General features: G+C 37.8%; 1 protein-coding gene and 1 long non-coding RNA gene across 8 annotated transcripts; one reads left to right on the plus strand and one right to left on the minus strand.

Annotated features, from left to right (window-relative positions):
* Nucleotides 1-1,495: 1,495 nt before the first annotated feature.
* LOC113678403 (uncharacterized) lies at nt 1,496-7,980 on the plus strand. Of its 2 annotated transcripts, XR_016181074.1 has the most exons (3): nt 1,503-1,668; nt 5,890-6,620; nt 7,368-7,980. It is a non-coding gene; the product is annotated as an uncharacterized LOC113678403 (long non-coding RNA). The 2 variants fall into 2 exon arrangements; XR_003446878.2 differs by lacking the exons at nt 5,890-6,620; nt 7,368-7,980 and adding an exon at nt 4,622-5,489 and having other exon boundaries at nt 1,496-1,668.
* Nucleotides 7,981-10,466: 2,486 nt separating this feature from the next.
* On the minus strand, nt 10,467-25,605 carry LOC113678388 (melatonin receptor type 1A). Of its 6 annotated transcripts, XM_089187303.1 has the most exons (3): nt 25,449-25,587; nt 24,856-24,980; nt 10,467-13,234 (listed from the first exon to the last, which is right to left on the minus strand). In XM_089187303.1, exon 3 carries the CDS (start codon nt 13,205-13,207, stop codon nt 12,080-12,082), a length of 1,128 nt encoding a protein of 375 aa, XP_089043429.1. In that variant the 5' UTR covers nt 13,208-13,234; nt 24,856-24,980; nt 25,449-25,587; the 3' UTR covers nt 10,467-12,079. The 6 variants fall into 6 exon arrangements, 5 of the variants coding, with proteins under 5 accessions (XP_089043429.1, XP_089043428.1, XP_027051068.2 ...); XM_089187302.1 differs by lacking the exon at nt 24,856-24,980 and having other exon boundaries at nt 25,449-25,605; XM_027195267.2 differs by lacking the exons at nt 24,856-24,980; nt 25,449-25,587 and adding an exon at nt 17,287-17,424.
* Nucleotides 25,606-26,142: the final 537 nt, after the last annotated feature.

Raw genomic sequence — 26,142 nt, forward strand, 5'->3', positions numbered from 1 at the left:
GTCACCCAGTCAGACGCCATGTCCTTATAACGATTTAATAGACTGATAAACAGGAAATGACTCCACATTTACTTGGCGGGACCATCACGCTATTTGAAGCTTGATTTGCAAAGCTAACGGTGAAGGAGATCTATAAATAAAACCTAATCAGTCAAAACAAAATAAAGGGGTGTTGAATGAGTCACGCATATAAAGATTGTGTAGAATAGAGAAAAAAAAGGAGCTGAAAATTACCCTGACAACCTGTGTGTTTACTAAATATTCAACTTTACTATGTAAGGCTTATTGGCAATAGCCATTGAGGCAAACTTTGTCAGGCATTAACTGTAACATGTGAGGTGGTCCATTCAGCTGCCTAATGGGAGAAATAGGTTTTCAAATAATATTCATGGGATTAAAAAACATAAGGAACTGGTTCACCCAGCTCAAAAAGAAATTTTCTGCACTTAGATACAACTTCTCTTTCAACTTGACAACTTTTAATTTCATAACTTAGTTGTTATTGCATTTAAAATTTTATAATAGGAATGTTAGCCAGCCAACAAGTCTTTCTTACCATGACTAATTTTGGATGACATTCCCAGTTACCAGTCTTAACGATAAAAGCAGAGAGTATATTTTTGGGAAAAGCTTTCAAAAGAAATTAATGTTTTGCCATGATTATTGTAGGCTTAGAGCACGAAACGTAGGCATTTTTGCATGGAGGCATAACTCTCCTTTGCTAAAATTACCAAGCATGTTACTCTAGTTAAGGAACACGGGATTCAATCCTCTTCTTAGTATACTAATAGAAAGGTTTAAAATCTTTGAAAGGTGAGGGGGAAGCCTTTGAAAATGCAATTATTAACTGCTTGCACAGTGAGAGCTAAGAAAACCAAGTTACTCCTAGAATCCAAGGACCCTTATGTGAGGTTATCTTCTAAAAATGTTCTGCCAAACTGCCAAGCTTGCCATGAACTAACAAAGAAATCTGAAAAGTGCCCTTCAATCAGCTCATGGTTGACAGCAGCCCAGAGCAGTTAAATTGGGGCCCATACACAGCACATTGTACCTCATTTCCAGAAATTAGCCTTAGATTAGAAGAATTCCATGTCATGGCTAACTTTATTTGCTAAATGATCTTGTTTGTTTGTTGCTTTTTTTTTCAAGAAAGATACCTTTCCTCTACGAGGTTTAAAGCTTACCGCTGCAAAATCAAAATAATTATTGTAACCTAGCCCTCTTAGCCGTAAATTTCTATTTTATTTTCGTTGAAACATCACCGCTATGATAGGAACCTTCAAAGACAAATGATAATTGGTCCCAAACTTTTCGAATCTACACACTAATGATGTTTAAGGGAGCTTGATTCTTTTAAAAGAGGCAGACACATTGTTACAAACTTGACTTTCCTGTGTTAATTCTGTGTTCATAACACATGACAGAATTGCGTCACAGCATCAATGAGCCATTTAACCCCTATGTCTTGTATTACATGTATTTTTTTACTATGTACATTCTGATTGGTGCAAGGAGGTTCATCAGTGTTGGAGTGCAAAGCACAAACACATAAAGAATGGCTGATCAACGTTCTTGAATTCCATATCGATATTTAATGAATGTGACCTGAAGGCTCCCATCTCAGAGAGATTCAAGGAAAACCAGCTATTTCGTCGCCGAATGGGCCGGGTAAGCCTTACAAAAAGTGGTTTAAAAATTGTACGTAAGCTGCAAGTGATATAAAGCTAATGCTGAACACAATAGATTACATAATAACAATGTTTCATGATCATGATCAAGAGCAAATTGAAAGACAATGAGGTGCTAACAAACAAATGAAACTGCGAAGTAAGCACTGTATGGACTTCCTTTGTCGATAATACATGCTAAATTGGGGTTTAAATATTATAGAAACAGAACTGACACTGGACTTACAAATTTTGATCGTTCGCTGTAGGGGTTATGATAGGGTTCTCTCACAGTCATGACGGTGACTCCGAGGAAAACATCGATTAAAATGGATTTAGATTTGTAACAATAATTTTTGCGTGTGACTTGATGTCTGTACTATCTAAGATGTCATCAGACCTCCTGCTAGTCATAATATGTGAAGGCGTCGTCGTGTTCCAAATAGGAATCGTGGATATAACTTATTTGTCGGGGCTCTCATGCATTCCCGAACTACGAAACGTTTGGTGATTTTACGTTGTTCGTATCGCAGAGGACAGCTTGGAAATGTGCATGGTTGTAAAACACACGTGCAAGTCTATTCTTCTTCACTTTAGATCAGTTTTTTAGTTTACCTCGTTCTCGTCGCCATCCATCGTCCTCCTGGTCTGTGTATGGTTCCTAATAATGGCGATTGCTGATCAACAAATCGAAGTGATTCTCACGAGCCACAACGCTCGTCTTTTAGTTCGCTTTGAGGTCTCTACAGATGTTTTTGGTGATAAGGCAATATCAAACACTTTTCCGAATTGCCGGCTTGTTCTGACAACTGAGTGCATGATCTTAGCAATGATTTCTATGGAGTGCAATAGCAATTTACCATCCTCCTCTTCGAACTCAACTCGTCAATTCATAAAGATTTAACACGAAGGTTTGGTCTCATAATTTCATTGTTGAGAGCGTCCCCTTTTCCACGAGAAACTATCTCGCCGAATCATTCTTAGAATAGCCTTCTTGAACCTTCACATTTCGACAATTAAATGTACGGTGAAGCACTCGTTCTTCACACGAAGGCGAAATAGTAGCTCATATGCAGGTTTTAATAGAGGGCTTTTGTCTCATCAATCAACCAGTCAAATCATCACGATTTCAGACATTCCGCTATTAGGGCTGGATAAGTGGCATGCTTTGTCGGAGGCTAACCCCCACTAACGAAGTCTTTGATTCAGGAGGCATAGTTCGAAAATAAAAATAACCTGAAAATAAAGGGGGAATGATGAGGAAGTTGTTACAAGTTGCGTAATAATAGGGACTGACATTCAGAAGCCCTACACGTACTATGGCCTGTTAGTGAGGACATCAGAAGTGAAGTGTGTATCAAGTTCAATATAGAAAGACATTCACTTCTTCATTTTATCCATCTATTATAATTATTGCATAATATCGTGCTTACTATGTGAAGAAGTTTCTGACCTGTGCTCTTTGTGAATAACTAGCAAGTTTGTCTTGAATTTCTTATTCAAGGGTATGTATAGTGCTTCAGTTTGCATTAAGATTCATCCACATTGAATCATTGTCCTTGCGTGCACTATTGAATCAATAATATCGAACTACATGTCAAGGTTATTGATCAAGCTGTGTGTAATTTCATTTCTTTCCATGTAGCTTAGGCCAGCATAATCGGGTAGGTATAATTGCTTACCTTTATACTAAAGATGTCTATGTTGAAGGTTTTTCAGAATGTAATTTTGCCAGCAGGCAGATTGATTAGTGCCCAATTTCAGCACAAGCAAGGACTCAAGGTCTTTTCAAAGAACCTTAAACTCGCTGGAAAGTCTTCTTCATTAATTTATTCATTCATTCATTCGTTTGTTTCTTTAGTTGACAGAACCATCAAAAATCACGATGGACATAAAGTGATTTGTTTACTGTTAATCTTTCTGTTACCACTCCTAGACACTCCAACGTTCAGGGGCTGTGCATATGATTAATTTCAATCTGTGACTATAACTAGCCAAATAATTCCACGAGGAGACATCCAGAAGTTTAAGAAAACATTTCAAGAACAGAACTCACGGAAATCATAGGAAAGACTGAAAAATCTGTAGTATTAGGTCGTTCGATCCACAGTGACTCGAGCTTTAGTTCCTGATCGCTCTTCCCAATCCAAGTAGACCCAATTATTACTGATAAAAACAAGACGAAAGCTATTTCGCCAACGATCTTCACTTTCATGAAGTCAGTTTGAAAATTTTCTCGATTATCAGAAGGTTTCTTAAGCCTGGAATACCCATTCAATCTCTCTGTTTTCAGTGGACGTAAGATGTAGAGACAATCACGTAAATTACCGACAGTTTTCGAGTCCAGTTTTAAAATTTATAGCTGAAACCTCCAAATAACTAATGGCTTATCCTATGTAAATCTGTTGTAGAACATTATTGTTTTACACTGAAGAACACATCAATGGGAATCCATGAGGAGATGCTAGAGCTAAGGCCAACACCGCGTGATGATTCTAAATGCTTCTCCTCGATCTTCAGCTCAGATCATCAGTGGTTGCAGAAGTCGGTTATGTTGTTAAAATAATTCAGTTTTTGCGTATCAATTCCACAAAAGGATTGGATTTCAAAATTTATCCATCGCTACAATTCGACTCAATTTAATATCTTGAGCAAAGAAACTGTTCAAGTTAGGAAAGGGAAAACTTAAGACTTCGCCTGGCTTCACAGAGTCCATCATAAAAGCTTTAAGTTTACATCTAATATATGTCAATAGCTTGTTTTTTATTTCTGTAAAACCATAAACAAACCATTGTGTAATGACGAAGGGTAACAAGGCTACGAAAGGAACTTTTTGCGTTCGTAATGTACAAATTTAAAGGATTCTCGTCGCTTGATTGTTGTGCTTGGGATGAAAAGAAAACGGTCGAATGAGGACTCTGCGCGAGGTAATTTCTCTCTTTTTCCATTTGCAGAAGTAAACATCCTTCCACTGCATCAAATAATGCAGTGAGAAAGAGAAATTTGTCACGACAGAACGAACGTAAGCCAAAAGGGTGCCCTCCGCCAAAAGGACATGGCTGCGAAGAGCAACGATGATTTGGCTGAACAGTGCAGAAACTCTCATTAACACACCTCGTGCAGAATATCTTCTATAAAACTTTTTTTTTATATCAAGATGGCCAAAAAAAGCATTAATCGTTATAGTGAGAGAGTAAAATTGTTAATTACATGCCTCTTGTGTTGTTCCCTCGTCTTCTGTCTGTGTCCTAGTAATTCATGCAGGATGTCACCTGAAGAGAAGAACAAGGTTGAACAGCCAGTTTGGGATTATCGAGCCGGTTAAACTGTTTTGGAGGACCAAATGAGTCCCATAGACGCAAATTTATATACTTTATTCATAAACGCACGTGATCAATTGATTTTGCAAGCTGTAAAGGGTTAACTGGTTTAGAAAACAAGTAAGTTCAGTGCGTATTCCTGGCGTCGATATAAGAACACTTGTCGGAAATCTCTAAGGAGCTTAAGCGCATCGTAATCAATTGGGTCCTTGCTTTTTATAGTTAGAACATTTCCAGGCCTCTGAAATTAGTAACCAACAAATTCGAATCCATTCTGTGGAAGACAAAATTTGCCTAAACCTCTTTTGAGCAAATATTACCATCAAATCACAATTTCATTGTTGTGGAAAGACATCCTTAAAAAATACACCTTTCATCCATCATGCAGCCGAATTAGGATGGGTCTGTAATGAGAGCCCAAGAATTTTAAATGTCGAGAATGTAGCATAAAAAATAAAATGGAGGAGTATAATGCTTAATTAAACTTTGACAAAACACTTCATACTCACAAGGTTTTTTGATGACAAGGTGATTAGTATGGATTAAGTTAAAACAAAATGTTTGACAGTTCTTGCTCTGTGATACAAATTTATTGGCTAGAAAAGAAATTTTGGTGATTTGCAAAAATGATACAAAAGTTGCAAAGGAATGCAATTGTATGTCTCTTGGGTGGGCTAAGACAGACGACCTCAATAAAACTTCCTTTGGATTCACGATTAACACTGTATGCTCCCATAATTAACCAATTAATGAGGAAACGATCTTTAATTTAGAATTTGACCCAGCTTCGAAACACGAAATGAAACATCCCTAATGGCTGTAGTCCTAAAATAGATAGCATGATAAAGATAACGCACGTAAGGTCAAGCCGGGTCTACAATGTTATATCTTTCTTTTTCCAGAGATTATCGAAAGGTCTAGTTGAGTCCCCATTATAAACCACTTCAGAGTAATTTTGGGATGGAATTTAAGTGTACCAAGTCGTTGTGAATGAGAAAACGAGCGTGAAGCAAATATCACTTGTCAAAAGCATCTCATGCAGTTGACTTATCAGTTTTCCTTTCTCAACACTTATCTGCGTAGCGGTGAGTCTTGGAGGATGCACGAAGGGCACATAATGAGGCACAGCAGCTTCAATCAAAGCTGTCTCCGAAAAAGAAACCTTGCACATCTCCTGAAAGGCCTTAGGGGCGAAACCAGATTGTTCTGCAGAGTGATAGTATTCTGCACGCTCAGCCCTTTTTCGAGGAACGTGGGTAGGCACAAAAGCTTCAATCTACACTGTTTCAAGACCGAAGAATCTTGCCTATCCCTTGAAAGGTCAGAGGGACCAAAGCCAGATTGGTCTCTAATTAGCTGGAATCCTAAGAATGCTCATGAAACTTAAAGAGAATAGTCCCCAGGACTCTGCCACCTCCTGAGAATGGCTGCATCCCAAACGTTTTACGGAGAAATTTTCCTCAGCTCCGTTTAATCCATGTTTGCCAACGGGATATGAAGCTGGAAGGCATCAACCCAAACACTGCGGAATACACAGCAGATACTGACGACGTATGGAACGATTCAATGGTGGCGTTCAGCACTAGGAATGACCAGCTTGATGACATTAGAGCCAGGAGGAAGCCTGGAACTGGTAAGTCAGGACATCTTTCTCTTTACCTTGGCTGACGATTTCAATTTCTGAATCTGAATTTCTGATCTGAAACTCGGAATTTCGCAGCGCGTCTGTACAGCCACTCCAGAAGGTGTTCCAAACACTGAACTAAGCAGCCCACAGCTCCGCTATCATAAACTGCTTAACATGGGTGGATACATTGTTGCATGCATGGAATGAAAATTTAGGGCTAAAATAACTCGCCTTTAGTGTAATAGATTTATCAATTTTGATTGGATTTCCGCTGTGTTGGGTACATTGTCTACAAAAGATTTCTCACCAAATTGAATTAGAATTGCATTTATCAAATGTTTTTTTTTTTTTGCTCTTTTAGTACCCCGTTTGTAAGGCAACCTGCCAGCATTCCTTCAAAGGTGACCATAATTAACCGTGTTGAGTGGTTACCCCCTTTAAGCGGTCCGTTGTCAATGTTTCGAAATTGGTTCCCCTTATGACTGTAATCTTCCCCTATAGTAAGCGGTCACTTCTATTTAGCAGTCGTGGACACTCTTAACTAAATACCAACGGCCTGTTTGTGTTGTTCTCCACTTGTATAGTGCGGTCACTTGAAGTGCGAATACTCAAATTAAATTAAGAATATCATGTACTTTCAAGTAAAATTCAATCCATCTTTCCAATGTGCCACAATTTCGATTAGGAAACCTACCATTTAGAATCCTACTTACTTGGCTTAACAAACCTTTTTCCCCTTTTCTTGATCTCTAGACGACCTGTTTCAACGACTAGGAGCTCCACATAGAGATATTTCAGACTTATATGCTTTTCCTTTTTTTGCAATATCAATAGCTATAGCAGTTCAGCGATAATGAGCTACACAAATAAACATTACAGACCCAAATTGTGATTTTCTTTCTGCAAAATCTCGAGAAACAGCTGTACTGACAATTACAAGCTAAACCAAAAGGCAACATCAACTTAAAAGCTGTTTTTTTCTTTCTTTTTTGTGACAATTAATTAAAGTAGCAGCTGTTTGTAAATTAAGAGTTTATCATGGTTACGTAACCTATTTAGTAGGGTGTTGCATGTTACGTCGTTACAACTGCTTCATTAGCAGAAAGTTGGTATTTCCACTGCGTTGCTTTCACTCATATTCATTCGTGTTATGCGAACGCCTCTGCGCCCTCAAAATTAAATACCCAACGAGTGAGGGCTGTTAGTTTTTCATATACATATTTACAAAGCGTATGCATAAGAGTCAGTGCGTTTATTGTCTTATTAGTTGCTTGCTTGTTATATTTTGAGCCTTTCAGAGTTTCTGTAGTTTTGCCTGCAAGACATAATAAAGAGGGTCCCACAAGGCTCGTGTTGAAAAACCCCAGCTATGGTTGCTTATTACATAATAAATGTGTTATATTCATTTGATTGGGATAGCGAATTAGAACATAAACGTTGTGGTTTTGTGTATGCCATCAGGTTGTTTAGCTGCAACCTCGTTGCCAGGGCCTCTCTTCTCCCCTTCTTCCTCTCTCTCGAGATGAAGGGAAGTCAGGAGACATAAGGAACGAGGTTCAGTCAGTTGTTTCAAATAGCGGCATCTAAAGTCGATGTTTAGTTTATTTCAAGTCTTTTGACTCTTCAATCAAGGTAATTGGAAAATTCTCATCAAAGGTTTTTCAATAGTAGAGATAAAAATTATATGGTTTCTGACTCATACTTCTCATTCGAGAGCAACTTAGTTTCCCTGACCTTGTGACACTAATGCAATCTACCAGAGCACAGAACAAATGCATGCTTATTCCGAAGAGATCGAATATCGAAGAGAAGCCCCTCCAAAGTAAATGTTACCGTATGTTCCAGCCGACAGAAAAACACCACAATCTTACAAACTTAACTACTTAATATACAGCGAGTAATGTTCTTAACAAGGAGCGGCTTCTAAAAGCAGTACAGTGCTTATCGTTAATGAACTTAATTAAGCCCACCACATTCTATATCCTAGCTCACCACTGACAGAATCTCACTGCTGTCTCCAAAGTTCCTTGAAATGAGCAATCTTCCGCAGTAACTCTCTCTCGGTATAGCTTCGAAACAGTCGTCGCTCTGACAACAACCACTACTACTACTACATAAGTGAGTCTTTATATATCTTCACATAAGGAACATTCCAGACGCTTACACAAGGACTATTTTAGTAGTATTACATAATAAATACGTGACTTGATGAAATGTTCTGGAAAGGTCTATGGTATGCATGTCAGCATGACTCAGCAGTCTGAAAATTTTCAGAGGCTCATATTTACAACAATTACTCATAGTATAAACCAAAAACATTTATTCGCTTGTTACCTGGTTTCAGAGAGGCACACTAGGAGTAAAGTATCCTGCTCGGGAGCGCAAAGGCCTCGCTTAGACAATCTGATTTTAACCCATTGCCTTAAGAGCCCTATCTCCACAATCCCTTCCCCCTCCCTCCCCTTATTTCCGCCGCTGATAGCGATTGTGACCTCAGTGTTGTCAATATCATTTTCTAAGTGTTCGCGAATTCTATGATGTATAAAGTAAACAACACTTCCTTGTCACAGGAACTTATCAGAAGAAATTTGTTAAATAAGTGCGAATGCGAATATGTTACGTAGACTTGATGGAGAAAACTTCCCAGGACAGAATTTCCCTTTAGCCTACATGTAACCGCACCCATTCCCCCGCCAAGGTGAAACGGAGACGAGGCAACGTCTACGCAAAACCTGAAACCAATCGTGTTCTGTGACAACACTCCTTTGTAAGAAAATATATAATGATATATATATGACTTTTGATTGGTTAATCCCTTTTGCCGATTCTTTCGTTAATTCTGATTGGCTAGAGTTAGTAATTTATTTTCATACTAACGAACAAGATAATGAACAAAATGCCTTCACGGCCAACTTTTCAGACAACAACGATCTACGACCAGGTTTTAAGGCAAGTTTGTGCGACTTTTGGGAAAGAGACATTTCAAGAAGAACAGCAGAAAGCCATAGATGTGTTTTTCGTAGGTAACGATGTCTCCGTTTCGTTACCAACTGGCTATGGAAAATCTTTAATATATCAACCAACGCCAGTCATCGATCACCTATCTTCTAAAGAAGGAACCGGTCGCTATATTTATGGTGCCGCCCGTTAAAGCTCTCACAGATGACCAGGTGTACTATTTTAATGTACTTGGGCCAAGAGGATTGCCTGCCTTCAAATTGCGGTCTCTTTACGAACGGTGCTGCCAAGCTATTAAATAGTGCTAGTTGTTTCTTGCAGCGATTCTTTCGACTGAGAAAAAAGTCCTTCTTTGTTCGCGCTTACAGCGTAACTATCTCTCAAAGAAATCTGTAAAAACCTCGAGATTCTCCGGCAAATGATCCAACTTTACAAATGCATGCAAGCAGAAACCGCGTGGACTTCGCAAGCGCGATGCTAATCGAACATCATCCTCTTCTTACTCTATACAAAAAAGCTCCCATAATCTTTTCCTACATCCTCAAAGCAAAGTATACATTTGAACTCGAACGCTGAACTGCAAATTTACCCGAAAAATTGAAAATGAATTCACTTCAATGTTGTTGTTTCTCGATAACCTTCACGCTAACATGTGCCACTTCGCAAAAAAATATTATCAAGTGACATTATTTTGCATAAATTAGAGCGACGTCACGAAACACGAATAGTGTCAGATTTTCGTGGACGTTCCCACGTTTCCGTTTCACCTTGGAGGGGAGGGTACGGCTACACTTAGGCTAATTTCCCATCAGCCTTTTCAAAGTTTCTGTATGGGATGAGAAGACTTTAGAAGGTAATTTTTTTTTCGGGGAAGTTTACTGAAGGACCCTAGGCTTGACAAACCGGATACTTTAATTTGCTATAAGGGCAAGATGCACCCTCAAAGGAAGATCATATATACACGCACTACATAGCCGGTTACTTTTCGATTCATATGCTTCTTTATTCCAGCATTATTCTGTCCTAGTAGAGACCTATAGATTCCAAGAGGAATAAGATTGCAAGTTTTAGCTTCGCCAATGGCACCATTGATAGTGAGCGTGCGCAGATTTGCGTTGTTTTGGCGGGGAGAAAGCAATTTTATGGGATAAGCTTTGCGAGCATGGTGACATGGTAAAAATGCTAGCAGTTTCATAGTTTAACAATCACGAGTAAGTCAATCCGATACCAAAAGCTGTACAAGCTGTTTGGCTCGTACAGTGGTTTTTCACCAACGACTTGAATTGAATCCAAAACTCGTTTTCGAACTCGTCTTGGAAACTAAAGGTATTTAACATAAGCAAATTACATGATAAACTTCGAAAAATTTCGATATCTCATCACCCTCTTCCTATACAATTCTACTCTATCTACAGACAATACGTCGCTGAAAACATTTGTAACAACCTAATAAATATTAGCCTACACTAAAAGGAAGTCTTTGTTCCCGCGCTATTTATATACAGAGAGAATTATTATTTCGTTACAATGCGAAGCGGTTCATTTCTCTCAGCTGCTCTTATGTTAGACATTAATATTTAAAACTAAGGCATTTTTAAGAGGTAAAGATAAAATATGGAGCATGCATGATAAGGGATATTATTATGGTAGAGGTGATTGGTTGAGAAAACTGGCAGAAATCAAAATTGTAAACATGGGTGTTGTCCTGCTCGTCGAACGAGCAGAATATTTTTGGTCCGCGTTCACAAATTGTGAGAAAATAAATTAATGATGGTCGGATAGTTCAAAATAACTGGAATTTTTTTGAACAGTGCACACTGTTAGGTGCCAAAAATATACATAAAACACAACGCAAAAAGAAAGGCCGAGTTTTCTAACCAATCTTCCTTTCTAACTAGAGTGGCACTTGCATATCTGTAAACTTTCTCCGTCGCGTTGATTAAACGTATTTACATCTTTATCCTAAGCCAATAAAACTTGACTTAAACTTTGAACTACTTTTGGCTAAATAATATGAGTGTCTATTTTTCGTTAAGCTACACCAATATGGCGAACGTGACGGCTTGTGAATGCATTTAATCGCGGTAAGGGTTTTTCTAAGCCGATGACCCAGAACCTCCCGGTTGGGAGATTCAGAGCGTTCCAGGTCTAGGAAGTGAAGAGAAGAACAGCAACTTCGGGAAATGTTTCGAAGTTACTTTGCTCCTCTCCACCCTAGAGCCTCGTTGAAAATGACGCTTTTTGAACGTGGAATTTTCTTGATGATTCATGCATAAGATGAACCAAATGGTTATAACAACCAAAACACATGCGTCAGCTAAGTTTTTATAAACACTTTGCTACCCGGAAGAGATTAATATGTAAATCGATACATTATCCGATAAACAAGTGATGAGAATGAGATAAAAGTTATCCTTTACAGATCTTATCATTGAATTTTCCCCTAAAATCTACAAAGAAATTTATGGCAGTCAGAAGGGGAAAATTGGCACCAACCCGACCTTCATTTAGCATGATGAAGTCCTGAGTTTTGAACATGGCAATGACGCTTTTTTATCCACAAAGTCAAAACTGTGTTTAATCTCAGGACTGTGCTTTTCGCTTGAGGTGCTGGAGTTCTGATAGCCTGGGTTGCTAGGCGACCTTGCCGTTGTCCCAGTGCGAGATTGACAGTTCGGATATTTGGCACCACTGCCACTCAAATCTCGTGGTTCTCTTCGGGGTCGAAGGCGCAAAACTTCGCGAAAGGCCTGCCGGAATGATCGATTAAGGGCGTTGTAGATGATTGGATTGTTGGCATGGTTACTGACCACAAGCAGAAAGGAGACCATATCGAGCCAATGAGGAATGTGGAAATCAGGGTCAATCATCTGCACAATGTTGACTATACTGGCAGGGATGTAGCACACTATGAACACTAATATCACGATGAACAACGTGGTAGCGATTTTAATGTCTTCTACATGAACGGATGGTTGGCTTCGGCGAAGGTTTCCCATTATGGCTCCATGAGTTTTGATAATTTTGTAGATTTTCAGGTAGCAAAACAGGATGACAGTAAATGGTGCTATGACAACGAAAACGGCAAAGGTTACTGTATAGGATATACTGCGACTGAACAAGAAATGGCAGACGCATTTTCCAACTTGATACTCGTGCTCGGACCAGCCAAGGATAGGAGCAAGAGCCAACACAAAAGGTACCAGCCAAGTAACAGCCAACATTCGCAGTGTGTTCGTGTTTGTGTAGATCCTGTTGTACTTTCCGCCTTCCACGATCTTGAAATATCGATTCACGCTGATTGCGCACAACGTAAGCAACGAAGTGGCACCAAGAAGTACGGTTAGGACTCCATTCAGTTTACAGATATACTTCCCGAAAATCCACTCTCCATGATTGATAATGGTCGACAACATGAATATCAAATTGGCTGAGCCAAAAATATCGGCGATGGCGAGGTTTATGAGGAAATAACTCCCTGTTGCGCGGTGCGAACGGCGTTGTTGTTGCCAAAGAACAATAATTACTAGGATGTTCCCAATCATTCCTAACAGAATAATGATAGCGACGACAGGTGCCAATAGACCGATTGCCAGAGTGGACCAATGGAAATCGGGATCCACGGGTGACGGCATTATCTCACGAATCAAACGAGATCTAATCTGAAAGAGCAGACAAATGATGGCATTAATCTCGATTCGTCTTGGATCGGAGTGAAGATATTTCATCAGGGTGGTTTGTTGCGTTCTGGGTGGTTTTTCGGGAATTTTAGAAAGAAATATGCGTCTTGTTACATTGACACATTTAGTAACACTAGATGCATTTCGCAATGGTTTAACGCTGAGGAATTTGTGAATTCACCTCTGAAATGATGTCACAATCATTTTCACAATTTTTTGTGAAAGCTTCTTCGTGGAATGTATTGCAAAATTGAATTTAGGTCGACATTTTCTTAATACTGAGACATCTGTGGGGTTATATCGCATTGTATGTAACATGATGCGCGTCCTGATGCACTTAGAATGCCATCTTCATACAACATCGGGTTTAAGGAGAACGCTCTCCTTACGAAAGAGCACATTCGGGAGATTTAATACATTAAACTGGTCTCACAGATAACCTTGCACTAGCTGGTGAAATCTTTGGACCATAAATTAAGCAAAAATAGCGTATCATCACAGCCAGCTCAGATGCGATGGAACTATAACAAAAATGTTCTGTAAATAGAAGCGTAATAAGGTGAACTACTAAAAGAAAGCTACGAAACGTCCTCGGCCTGGTGTAAAATCATTAAAAGTCAGCTGCTGTATTATGCGCCCACATTAAATTGAAAATAAAAGCACAAGTAATAAAAACACTTCTTTTCTTCGGGCCACGATCTCTTATGGACGAGTTTGGTACTGGTATTCTCCCTACAAACAAGCATCAGGGATGCCTCTAAAACAGTTTTTAATAAAATATCTGGACCATCAAAGCGTTAAATATTTTAAAGCTAAATTGCTGATAGTCCCCGGCTGCAAAGCAGCTGCCAAACAATCAGAATTCCAATAATGGTTGCGCAAGGAATTCACGAGCTGGTGTCATCAGAACCAATCAGTGAATTCGACGTGCAACTTGCAGTAGAACTACACTGAAAGTGCGCAATTCAAAATGGAAAAAAGAGATGAAAACAGCATGAAAGGATAAAAAGAAGAGTAGATTTGCTGAGGTATTTACGCGCCCTTTGAAATGAAAATAGAAGTGCTCTGCAGAAAACGTCAGTACCACTTACTTAAACTGATTAGAAATGCGTTACAATGAAGGCCAGGTGTTGTCGATCTTTGCAGAAGATTCGTGGATGGCGTATCAGCTTAACTTGGCTTCTTCCAATTCTTTAATTAGTATAAGAGACCAAATGGTTGATTTCTCGTCTAAAATATTCTTCTTCGAATTTCAAGTACGCTCATACAGCTATGTGGATGTAGCTAAGTGCTTTACATGCGATACCGTCTGAGGCACTTGCCTGAGCTTGGCGGCGATACTGCCGTTTTAAATGTCAGCTTATGTCATATTTTTCGAGTGCCGACTTTAATTCCAACGTAAATATAGAATAACATCGATGACACTCGATTTGAACACTCGTTGCGTCTGGCGCCTTCAAATAACTGTTATTGGAATCAAAAGGTTGATCGAAAAACCTCGCACGGATGAAAAGAAAGCTCGGCAACAAGAAGTAAATTCGTTCGTCCAAACGCTTTTTCAGAGGGCGCTTTTGTCATGAAAAGTTCGTAAATCGGAAATGCCTTTTGGTTCAACTTGACCAGACAATTGACTTCCTTCACCGTTTTCAATAAAGCCTACTAAGTACACGACTACGGATGTAGATAAAGTTTCCGACAAAAGAGTTGATAATCTACTTAAAATTATCGGAGTCTGAACATTGACAGAGAAAGACAATGCTGGAATATTCTGGAGTCACTCGGTAGTCTCATTTACTGGTTTTAAACGTCGCGTACAAAGGCATCGGAAATTCGCTCTAAGATGCGAATCAAGCATTGTTTTCTTTCCGTTGCTTTGAAAAATGACGATGTTTTTCTAGCTCCTGTCTTTTCCTTCCTTTTAACGCCACATTCTTGCACCACAAAATACCGACCCAGCCCAGATGTACATCGACACGTAGACATATTTTTTTCTCGTTTAATTAGCTAAAAAAAGTGAGCGATGTGTTAATGACAAGTCTTTATGTAAAGTACAACCCCCGACGTCTAAAAAACAATGATATTCCTCATCGGGGTAAAGTTTTAAAATAGGTATTTAAAATAGGTATACGAAACTGTCAAAGAAATCCCGCAAATAGAGTCGTGTTATACAACGATATCTCCTTTATAGCGAAGCTCAAAATTCTTCTACAGGTTAAAATCTCTCTCTCTCTTAGGTCCAGTTGTGAGAAAGTGCATCTAAGCCAACCTATTGGCTCAACCAAGTCGACTCTATTTCAGACACAAACGGCTAAAAATTCGTACAGAACTTCTGACTTAAAATGGACGAAAATAATTTTCCATTTGCGCCATGCGAACCTAAAATGTTGAGCAAAATGCATTAAACTGCCCTCGGCTCGCCTTGCTCCTTCAGCAATCCTTTGGGAGGGGTAGGAGGGAAGGATCTTTTCATCCTTTCCACGCTGTCCCCTCCGATTGTTTTAGTACCTCGTTTTGTAGGATTTTCGCAATACTTTCTACTTGGGTTAAATGTCAGAAAATAAACATTTGCTCCGCACAGATAACAATCAGACGCAAGATCCAACCACAGATTATCGAAATCCGCTTAAGTACGAAAATATTTCCACATGCGGGTCGAACGTCATAGCGGTTAATTCAATCAGCAAGGAAGGAAAGTTTGCTTGATTTAATGATAGGTGATGTCAGTGATAAAAAGCGTGTTGACTTGCCAAGAAAGTTGAGGTTTGTCTGATGAAAAGACACAGAAGATAAAAACCTGGCACTAAATTATCGATCGGTTTATAATTGTCGAAAGCAGTTGTCTGAGCGCACTGAGAATCACGTAGGTGAGAATTTGTAAACCGATATAAAGTGGGGTGACTTTGTCAAGAACGGTAACATTTTAAAAAACCGACATACTAAGGTGCAGGGTTGGATCTACACTCAAAGAGGTGCGCCAGCGGATAATACTAAACATGTCATCATCATCGGCTTAATTAGACAAGGTCAGGTCACACGACTGAAAATCTAAGACAATTTTTTTGTTGTTTCTGTCAAATTAGATTCATAGGTCGATGTTCGCCGTGCATGGTTCTGAGATGTTTCTTTGTTTAGTGTAATCATCTTTGAGTTCTTGGAAAGGGCTTCTTTTGAGCTCAAGACAAACAACCGTCCATTCTTAGAGAAGAATTTCGCCCAAAAATTAATTCTCTTTGCCCCACGCTCTTTTAAGGTCTCCAATGTTAATGTTTCCTCATTGAATAAGCTAAAATGCTGGTTGTAATTCTCTTTGCCCCACGCTCTTTTAAGGTCTCCAATCTTAATGTTTCCTCATTGAATAAGCTAAAATGCTGGTTGTAGACAGAGAAAAAATGAAAAGAGCGTCTTTACATGACGTGGAAACTGTGTTTGAGTTGTGTTTCCTCGTGGGTTTGCATACACATTGACAAATGATATTTGACAGCAAAAACAACGCACTGAAAAGAGCAAAAATAAACCTATATAACTTAAAGGATTACTCTAAGTTTAACAAAAAATTGAAATACCTCGACCTTTGGTAAAAAACGAAAACTTCACTAGCTTAAGTCTGGTAATAATGAATTATCGGCAGCCTTTGTCTCACGATGCAGTCAATATCAGGGCGGATTGCAACGTTTTAACTGCACAATGTCAGTCTTTTTCGGGCGCCTAAAGAAGACTACAGCACTAGCCCAACAGCAGGTCTTAGGAGGCAGGGCACAGATCGTGCTCCATTCTGGAGTTATTAAATTGTGAGACCAGCGATAATATACATATTTCATGAAAACGGTCTTCACTGCGACGTATAACCACAAACTTTTTTACAATGGCTTACGTTTGGCTGTGAAGTGAATGCTAATGAAAACCACGGATAAACAGCTAGCGTAAACTATTATCACTACGTGACGAAACGATTTCACACCAATATCGTGTTTTCCCTATGATTTCAGGAGCATAAAATTAAATAAGTACCACTGTTAAGTACAAGAAAGGCTTACCGATTGTTTCCCAAAGTTTTTTCTTTTTCTTTCGATCCTAAGTTTCTCCAAATGAATGGAAGGTTTCCACTTCGTTCTCTAAACTTTTAACAGACGATCTAAAAAAACCCCTGCCTTAATTCGGTTCTTATATGCTGCCCTCTTGGTCAAATAAGAAGTCTTAATGGAATGGTATATCCTGCTATCAATTTCACATTCCGCAAAGGGCTTTAAAATGCTTAAAAGATAATCCCTTCCATATTTCGAAATAAAACTTATAAATAATATGGAGAAACCTTTCCGGTAACCGAAGAATCGGTTGTTTTGTTGTTATTTTCCAATAATATTTCAAAGAGCCTTTTGATGCTATCACGTAGTCTCCTGGGGAAAAAACTAAGATCTCGCAAAATATTTAGTGATCTCATTAAAAGCTAAGTCCCGGAAACTAAACCGAAATATGTTAACTGGCCTAAAGAGACAACCCTCCCATATCAATAGACAGATTCTCCACACTAGCCGTTTATAGAAAACTCTAGAAAACTCATACACTTACAGAGGTGTACTTTGTGAGAATTGAAAAAGGCATTTTAACGATAAAATTTACTGCTCTTATCGGCTAAAGTGCTGAAGGCCATAGGATTAAGTTAGACCTGATTTAAAAGCCTTCTCTAAGTCTTGATGGAATCAGCTTTTTTAAAGACTTCAGATAAAACCATTGCGAAAGGTATCCAACGCCGACGTAATATTTTGCGGTACTTTTATCAGCCTTTACGTATACCTTTTCCTGACAATTGTGACTGTATAAAATGCTCAGTGAGGTTGTTGTAGGGTGTAGGCAAATGAATGAAAATTTTACGCGCGTACATTCGTAAAAAAGCTTCTGACCAGCACCGTCATCATGATAATGTGGTGAGCTTTTTTGTCGCTGTCAGATGCAACCTGACTGTGCGGACATGATTAAAATGAAAACAACTTCAGGGGCGGTACTCTCACGTAGCACTGTACAACCTAAGGTAGTTCTTAAGTTCAGTCTATGGTAGCTCTAAAATTTAGTCTGTGAATTATGAAAGTTTCTGAAAAATATTTTTATATAGTTCTATGTGTTGTGCTCAAAAGTTGATTCTGTGAATAAAACCCTAATGTTTGACGATTCGGGTGAAAGCTAGAGAGCAGAATTTTTTTTTCTGATGCCGCTTATCATGCGGTAGAGGATACTCCTTACTTTTCATGCCATGAATGAAGTTAGCGTGTGTCCATTCAATTGAACAAGGGAGCAGTTCTGCTAAGTAGTACTGTTTATTATACTGTACGTACAAGTTAGTTCCAAATTTTCAGTCCGTGGATGAAACCCTGGCCTGTGACCACTTAAATAAAACTTGAGCTATCGAGGAGTTCTTTCATGAAATACTGTCGTGTAGGACTCGGGAGGAAGAGGATCTTGTAAGGTCTAAACCTGAACGTTTTGCCATTGCAGCAGTGCTGTTTCTCAAACAAGGCAAGCGGAATTTAAACTATTCGTGATTTCCTTTTTTCCTTTGGGAATAAAGTGAATGCGTTAAATTTACTGCGAACTTTATCTGTCATCACAAAAGATGCACATTTGAAATCTCCACTTTCAATTTTTCTTCTCATGTTTTTCGCTTTGCTGTTGGAGCGCTTGAAATTTCATGGTACCTTCGACTTCCTTTAAGTTTCTTGGCACGCTTTTTCCGGGACTTAAGGACTGACCTTGAAAGGTCGAGAACCGATTTCTCTTGGGGCTTGCGGTAAATATTTACGATTTGGCTCCACGAAGAGCAATTCTTCAGATAACTCATGAACCTATCAATCAGCGGAGAGAGTGTCCTAACTATTTTTACCTCGCTAAGGGGCTTACAAAGGATAATCTCCCTTAACATATACTCCTCCAAAAAAACTCCCTCTTTCACCAAATCCTTTTATTTTCTGTCTTTATCTTCCAACAGCAAAAGTTATCAATGTTGATCTGAATTTACCACGATGTTCTCAAAAGAGGTGTGGAGAGTTTTTATCAGATGATATGCCCAACTCTCTCTCTACCTTTTGATATGATAGGTCTCTGAATTCTCCTCAGCTGTTCGATGCGTTTTCTTCTATGTTAGTTTTAAGAGTTTTTTTCGTTCTTTATCTATTATAATCCAATTTTATTTATTCTCATCACCTCTTTGAAATTAAATCAAACGAAATTAAATTAAAAATGAAATAGGATTTGGCAATTTCTCCACTACAAAAGGGCTCCCGTCAATTCCAGATAAAATTGGAATTCTTGTTTTTGTTTCAGTCGCTTTCTTAGCGTAAAAGGAAACCAAAGAAACCTCGCAAAAATTTTTCGGCTGTTGGATTGAGAAAAAAAACTACAAGAAATCTACCATCTTATGATTTACTGATGTTCCTGGAATTGCGGAGACCTTGAGACGCCGGCTCTTAAGCGCGATGACGTCACTCACCGAAATTTCACTCTCAAGCCTCGTTTGCACTAAAATTTCTCTTGAACGTTTGCCCCTGTCTTGTTATTTTCATATTGGAATTGTTTTGATTTCAGTGCTTTTGGGAATACTTTTGTATTAAGATTTATCAATCCGCTCCCTGAAAGGGAGGTTGGGGTGTTAAAATTGATTATTATTCCGACATAAATAGACAAAGCCTATTATGTAATGAAGATAATCTACAGAATTGAAGTCACTTGTAAAATCAAGTGACTCTTATAATGAAACTACTGTTTGTCTCTATGTGTGCTCAATTCCGATCTTTAGCTCGGCGCTTTCCTCTTCCTAAACCTTTTCTTCTGTTTGCGTCCTTCATCGCCTGAAGAAGACAATCATTGTAAAGCCGAAACGCTGAGATCCAAATCTGAAATGACTTCACCCAAGAGATTATTTATGATCTCTTGCTTCACACTGGGAGAAAATTCAATTCTTCATAACAGTCTATTCATAATGATAAGTGCTCAACCGTTTTTTTTAGAATCAGTGATGTTGTTATACTTGTTTGTTTGCTGTTGTTTTTGTCCGTTATTTACGTTCCTGGAGTTGCTTCTCTAATGTGGAGACTGATGTTTGCTATGGTGAACAGTGCTAATATTCATGTTTTATCAATAGAGGTCTTTACAATTCACATCTTAGTGTTAAGTAGCTGACACAAATCCTAAAACACTGTACCTTTGAACACTAAGGAAACTCTGATGGAAGACTAAGTAGACACAACCTTCTCTGAATTTCATTTGGAAATTTCTCCAAAGTAGTTACCGGGTCCCATAAAAAAACTGATGAATTTCCTTATCAGTACATCAGTAATTTAAGAATTGTTGCAAATGAAGAGTGTGGGAGTCGCTTTGAATCCAATTAATTTTAATCCTGAACTATCTTAATTAAAAAAACTATTCCGGTTTTGTTTTTGGCTGCTTTGGGAGCTTAGGATTCCCAACGGAATCGAAGAAACCTCTTCTCAAACAAACAGCTATATATCGTTATGTTTTCTGAGTATTATAATCCAATATGTAAACTATTAGTTGAGATATAAGATAGTTGAATTAAACGAAAGAGCTGAAAACATCGCTTACCAGCTGTGAAGTTAACTGTAATTTTACCTAAGATTTCCTTGCTAATAATTCATGATTGTTAAGCTTTTTACTGAAAAATGTAACACTTAAATTCTCTTATCCCATTATAGTCGAAAATTATAAAATTGGAAAATTCCGAAGAACGTCATAGCTTAAATTCCAGCAATTTAAGTTCTGGAAAGCTATTATACAAGTTTAAGAATGATTTCTGTGGGATGAGTTGAGTTAAGCAAAAATGAAACAAAGAATTGCGTAAGCGTCTCATACCACTGATTAAAACCGAAAGATGATGGCTAAAAGAAACTGTGTAAAGGTTTGATAGTACGTCAAGCTACTGTGCAGAGTAGATGAGTTTTCATTGAGTCTTTTTAATCCAGCTTTGGCCGATTATAGCTTTGATAAAGGAAAGTAAACACTTGATCATGAAGGAAGAAATGTAGCTTGAATCAACAATGGTCAAGATGTTCTTTAGGAAGGTTCATCTTATGTTGAGTTTCAATATGGGGGAAGATGCCTGTAAAGCCAGCATGAAAACGGCTGAACTAAATCATTATTATCCTAAAACGATTAGATAATTAGCTGTTTATTTTATGAATAAAGCTGATGTTTCAAGCCTTAGCCCTTCGTTAGAGCGACAGGAATTGCTAATGAATGACGAATCCAGTGGGCCAATACTCGAAATTTACATTTTCAGCTCAGTTGATAAAAAAAACAAATTGTTCATTCCATAAATTGTCACAAATGTCAGAGAACATATTGCTGCCTTCGATAACTTTTTTTTTATTTTCGCATCTGCCAACATAAGATTTGGAAAGTCTTCTTTACTTCCTCCCCAGTGCTTACTGCTTCTAAAATAATTTGTGAAATTACAAACTGCAATTGCAGGCTTTTTTTTAAACCGAATTAGACATCACCTGGCAACTTAACCTTAACGTTTCATGTTATTAATTGAGATTTAGTTTGGAACACATTGGCAATGAAAAAGAAAATATTCTCATCTGTCAACAGTTTGTGTCATAAATGTCAAAAGGGCATCTTGCCTCCTAGGGTAACACACCTACACCTGTCTCAAGAAGATTCAAAACTCAAAGTTTGGTCTCGAATGTTTTCTTTGCTCACAAAATCATTTTCTTTAAATTAATGACTGAAAGCATATTAAAATGTCTTTTTCGAAAACATTTCAGTCTAATGGACTGTTCTAAGGATACTGACTAAGGCCATGAAACCGAAAGCTTGAGCTCGACTGAAATTTCTCGTTGAAGATTTTTTAAAAATATAATTTCTTATAACTTGACAGTGCTCGTTGTGGAATGAGTGGATCGCTTCCGTGCGCTTTCTTAACTTTTTGACTCAGATCTTCAACGTTTTTTATTAAATATAAAGTTTAAACTGCTTTTTGAAGGACATTTTTACGGTTCAGATACCGAAACTGACGTTTTCCCACAGCAGGGGTCACAAAAGGTATCGGAGTCATCAACGAAATTCCGACGAAAGCTTCGTCGTTCCGTTAGTTTCCCGAATCACAGACGTACATACATGCACACTACAAGGGGCAAATTACGCGGGAAGCAGTTGCTAGGAAACCTCGGCGCGGAAATTAAGACAAGAAAATCATCACGTTTAAACTCACCCACACCCGTGCAGTTGTTCCGCTTTCTGAGGTAAAACCTTTGAAAATCACGCCAGAAGTTTATCAACATTTACTTTTTAATACTGCTGGCTCTACGCCCAGGTCAAAATAAAAACATTATTGACGGAAACCGGAATAGCAGAATTAACCAATTACCTTCGTTATCTTAACATATATGAAAATATAAATAAATTTTCTGGAAATTAGCTACTACTAACACAAACAACACATTTAAGAGTATCAAGTAATATTTAAATCCAATTCATGCAGGCGCAAAAGATGTAGGTTTTAAGAAATGTTTCTGGAGATTGAGGAAAAAAATAAGAATGATTTGGCAAAAGCAGATTTGCATCAGACGAAATCAGATAATTACGCCTGTGAATTTGTAACAAGATATTATCGATAGTTAACTTGAAAGGCAAAATGTTACTAAGTTCCTAATTGATTTCAAAGGAATTTCAGCATAAAATGTTATGTTTCTGTAAACTGTCTTCGATTTCAGTTTGGAATTGTCATTATATATTCATACAAAGTCCAAGTCAACAAAAAGTTAACAATTCAATGAAACTTCACATATATACTTTCGAAATCTCGCTCTCTCAACGGTGTTCATTTTCTATTTAACTGATAAAACAAAACGAAGTCGTTTCCGCTTCGGCAACCGTATTTGAGTTTTTAGAAAAAGAAAAATAGTGAAAATGGGAAACAACAACAGTTCTATAAATCATATGTGATTAGTGAACGTTTGATGAGGTTAAAGTTATCATTTATATCAAACACTGCGGCACACGAAAAAAAACTTATTTTCGCTAATTACAATTATTTTTAACATCCGAAATCAATGTAATTTCTAGACAGAAATGGAAATATTTGACGCATTATTCGCAGAATGATTAATTTATTCAACTAAAAATAAATAATATCGAGTTGATAGTGTTAACTGTCCAATTTTTGCTCTGGGATATTGAAAAATCAATCGCCAAAGCGCAGGCTTCTCGCAACTACATCATTTTTGCGCTATTCTTTGGTTTGACATTTCAATCTTTTTAAAACTACATTCACATCTTTTGCGCGCTTTTTCTTTTGAAGATGTCAAACATTGAGGAAGTTGGTTAAATATGCAAATCTCTGAAGATGTGCTGAATAAAATGATCAAGTTACTTTATCCAACCGGAAGGGTTTCTTACCTTCTCCGACAATTTGGCGCGGTCAAATCACGATAAAGCATCAGCAGTTAAAAATTTACAAGACGCTTCATATCAGCCTCTTCCATGTTAACTATTACCTCAGTTGATCGATGCGCGACTGATCTGATTATATCAAAACATACACTACCAGTCTTGGCAGCAATATGAAACTATACAAAGCTGAAAACGTTACCATTTCAAGCGAACACAGAGAAGATTTATCCTTCACGAAAGCTGACCCCGCGGAGTTTAATTTCTGAATGCATGATGATTAAAAACTGAGTTCTTCTCTAATTGACAACAGTTCGTAAATATCAATTATTTAATTCAAATCCAATCTAGAAGTTTTACATCGTCTTCTTTTCCGGCAAAACACAACTGGGCGGGGAAAAATGGGCGGGAGAGCTAAACAAAGCCTCGCAAACAACCGTTATACATACAGGGACTGAAAACAGGAACATAATTTCATTCTTAAAATATAAACTTTTTGATGTTCCTCATAAGATATTTTAAAACCTGCTTATTTATCCTTAAGTCAAAGTTGAAGTCATTAAGAATGAGCCGATCGAGGTAATACTTTGAAAGCATAAATCTGTACAGAAACATTAGACTAATATTTTGAGCGGGTTTTACTGCCTATGCCATGCCACGAGTTTGCGTTCAAACAAAACATCATCTTACGCTGAGTTCGTGTGTGGACAACAATGACCTGTTCAAACGTAATATATTATTGATACACCTAAATAGCTGTACACCCTGCAGTATTCTTCGTCTAACTAAGAACTCCCAGTGTGTATGCGTGTGTACATATGGTCATAAACGCTTTATCTACTCTACACTAGTACCAATAAGCTCACGATTTGTGCGCTTAGCTAGAGCATGTCGCGGAAAGAGAGCATTAGGAACCAAAATTGGTTTAACCTTGTGATAATACAGTATTTCTATATCCCCATAAATATGTGGATGAATGCAGAGTAAATGAAAGCTCTTTAACGAAAAGCTCATATGATGCAGAATGTTTTCTGCAGAGTAAATGTGTTTCGGCATCGTGCTCAGGTTTATTCCAAGGCCAATTACTGTCCCTATGAAAGAGTTCTTTGAAGGGCCGGCTTGATAACTTATCACGCAGGATTGCGTTTAAGAGCCCTAACGTGAAAATTTTTAAACTTTAAACCACTTTGTTTAAAAATGCTTACCTTTATGTTCTTGAAGGTCGAAATTTCAAGCTTGCGGTAATAACGTAATAGTTACCACAAAGACAAGCAAAAAACAGCGGTAAATCAAAGAATGGCAGGGCTTGGACCAATATCCCTGGGCAAAACTGTAGAGCACATGTATTACACCGTTACCAATAATTTTGAAATAAACAGCATTGAAAGAACATCTGAGATATTTCAAAGGTAAATGCAACAACTTTTTCACGCATGTTTATTGTGGCAGTTGCTCTCCTTACAAAATTGATGCGTTTTATGTTAATGAGGCGTGGGCTGTTTTTGTCTTTCGTCGATACATCAGTATTCTGATTACAAGAGCGTTAGGTATCACAATAAATTCGTTTTACTTTATCATTCTAGTGTGCTGAATGTAATCAATTCAATTCAGTGGTTTAACAAAATAAACAGTTTTCAAAACTTCCGCATGTTTTCTAACATTAGACCCTAGTTTCAAAGTACTTTTATCACCAGTTTACAAAGGTAGCGGAGTTTTGGAAGTTAACCCACAAAAAACAAAGATTAATTCTTTACACATTTCAGTAACTGAAAACAATAATTCCTTATTTTGACTTTACCTTATAAAAGGGTCTCGTTCCTCTGCTGTTTAACGCCTTTAGACGCAAAAATTCAGTGAATCAAATTGGAAGATTTCCAACTTATTGGTGAAGCTGCAAAACAGCTGGAAAGAATGATTCTTGGCGTGAAATTAAAAAATCGACTCTTTCGTGCTTTGAGAAGATTCTTTAACGAGCAGCTGAATATCATTTCCGGCTCTTGAGCTTAGGAGGAGATTAATAAATGAAAACACGTTGTGGTTTATCTTGGATTTAATTATTTATTTGAACCTTCTCGGAGGGCTTTTAAAACAAAAACGATCGTGATAACAAAAAAAACTCGATAAAGACTTTCAAATAGAGAAGTATAACAGTGTTTTAAACGTTGTGACAAACCCTTGAGTTAAGTTTGAAGCAATATTTGCAACAAGAGGTCCGTGATAATGTCATTTATTCGCTGTTTATCGGTATAGTTTTACATATAAATTCCACTTTAATGAGCTGAAGATCTTTTTACACAAAAATGTGAATAATTTGTCATCTAAAAAATTACCGAACACAAGTTTTTCAGTTTTCGCTTCAGGCCGAATTCAACCAGGAAAAGCCAGCGCATAATTTAAATTGTTTAAAATGTTCAAAGTTCAGAACTAACCGTTTTTAGACTACTAATATACAGAAAGAAATTCTAAATGATTTGTAACTTGATCTAGAGCAG

The sequence above is a fragment of the Pocillopora damicornis genome, chromosome 11, assembly GCF_964200805.1.
Source record: "Pocillopora damicornis chromosome 11, jaPocDami1.2, whole genome shotgun sequence".
Lineage (NCBI taxonomy): Eukaryota > Metazoa > Cnidaria > Anthozoa > Scleractinia > Pocilloporidae > Pocillopora > Pocillopora damicornis.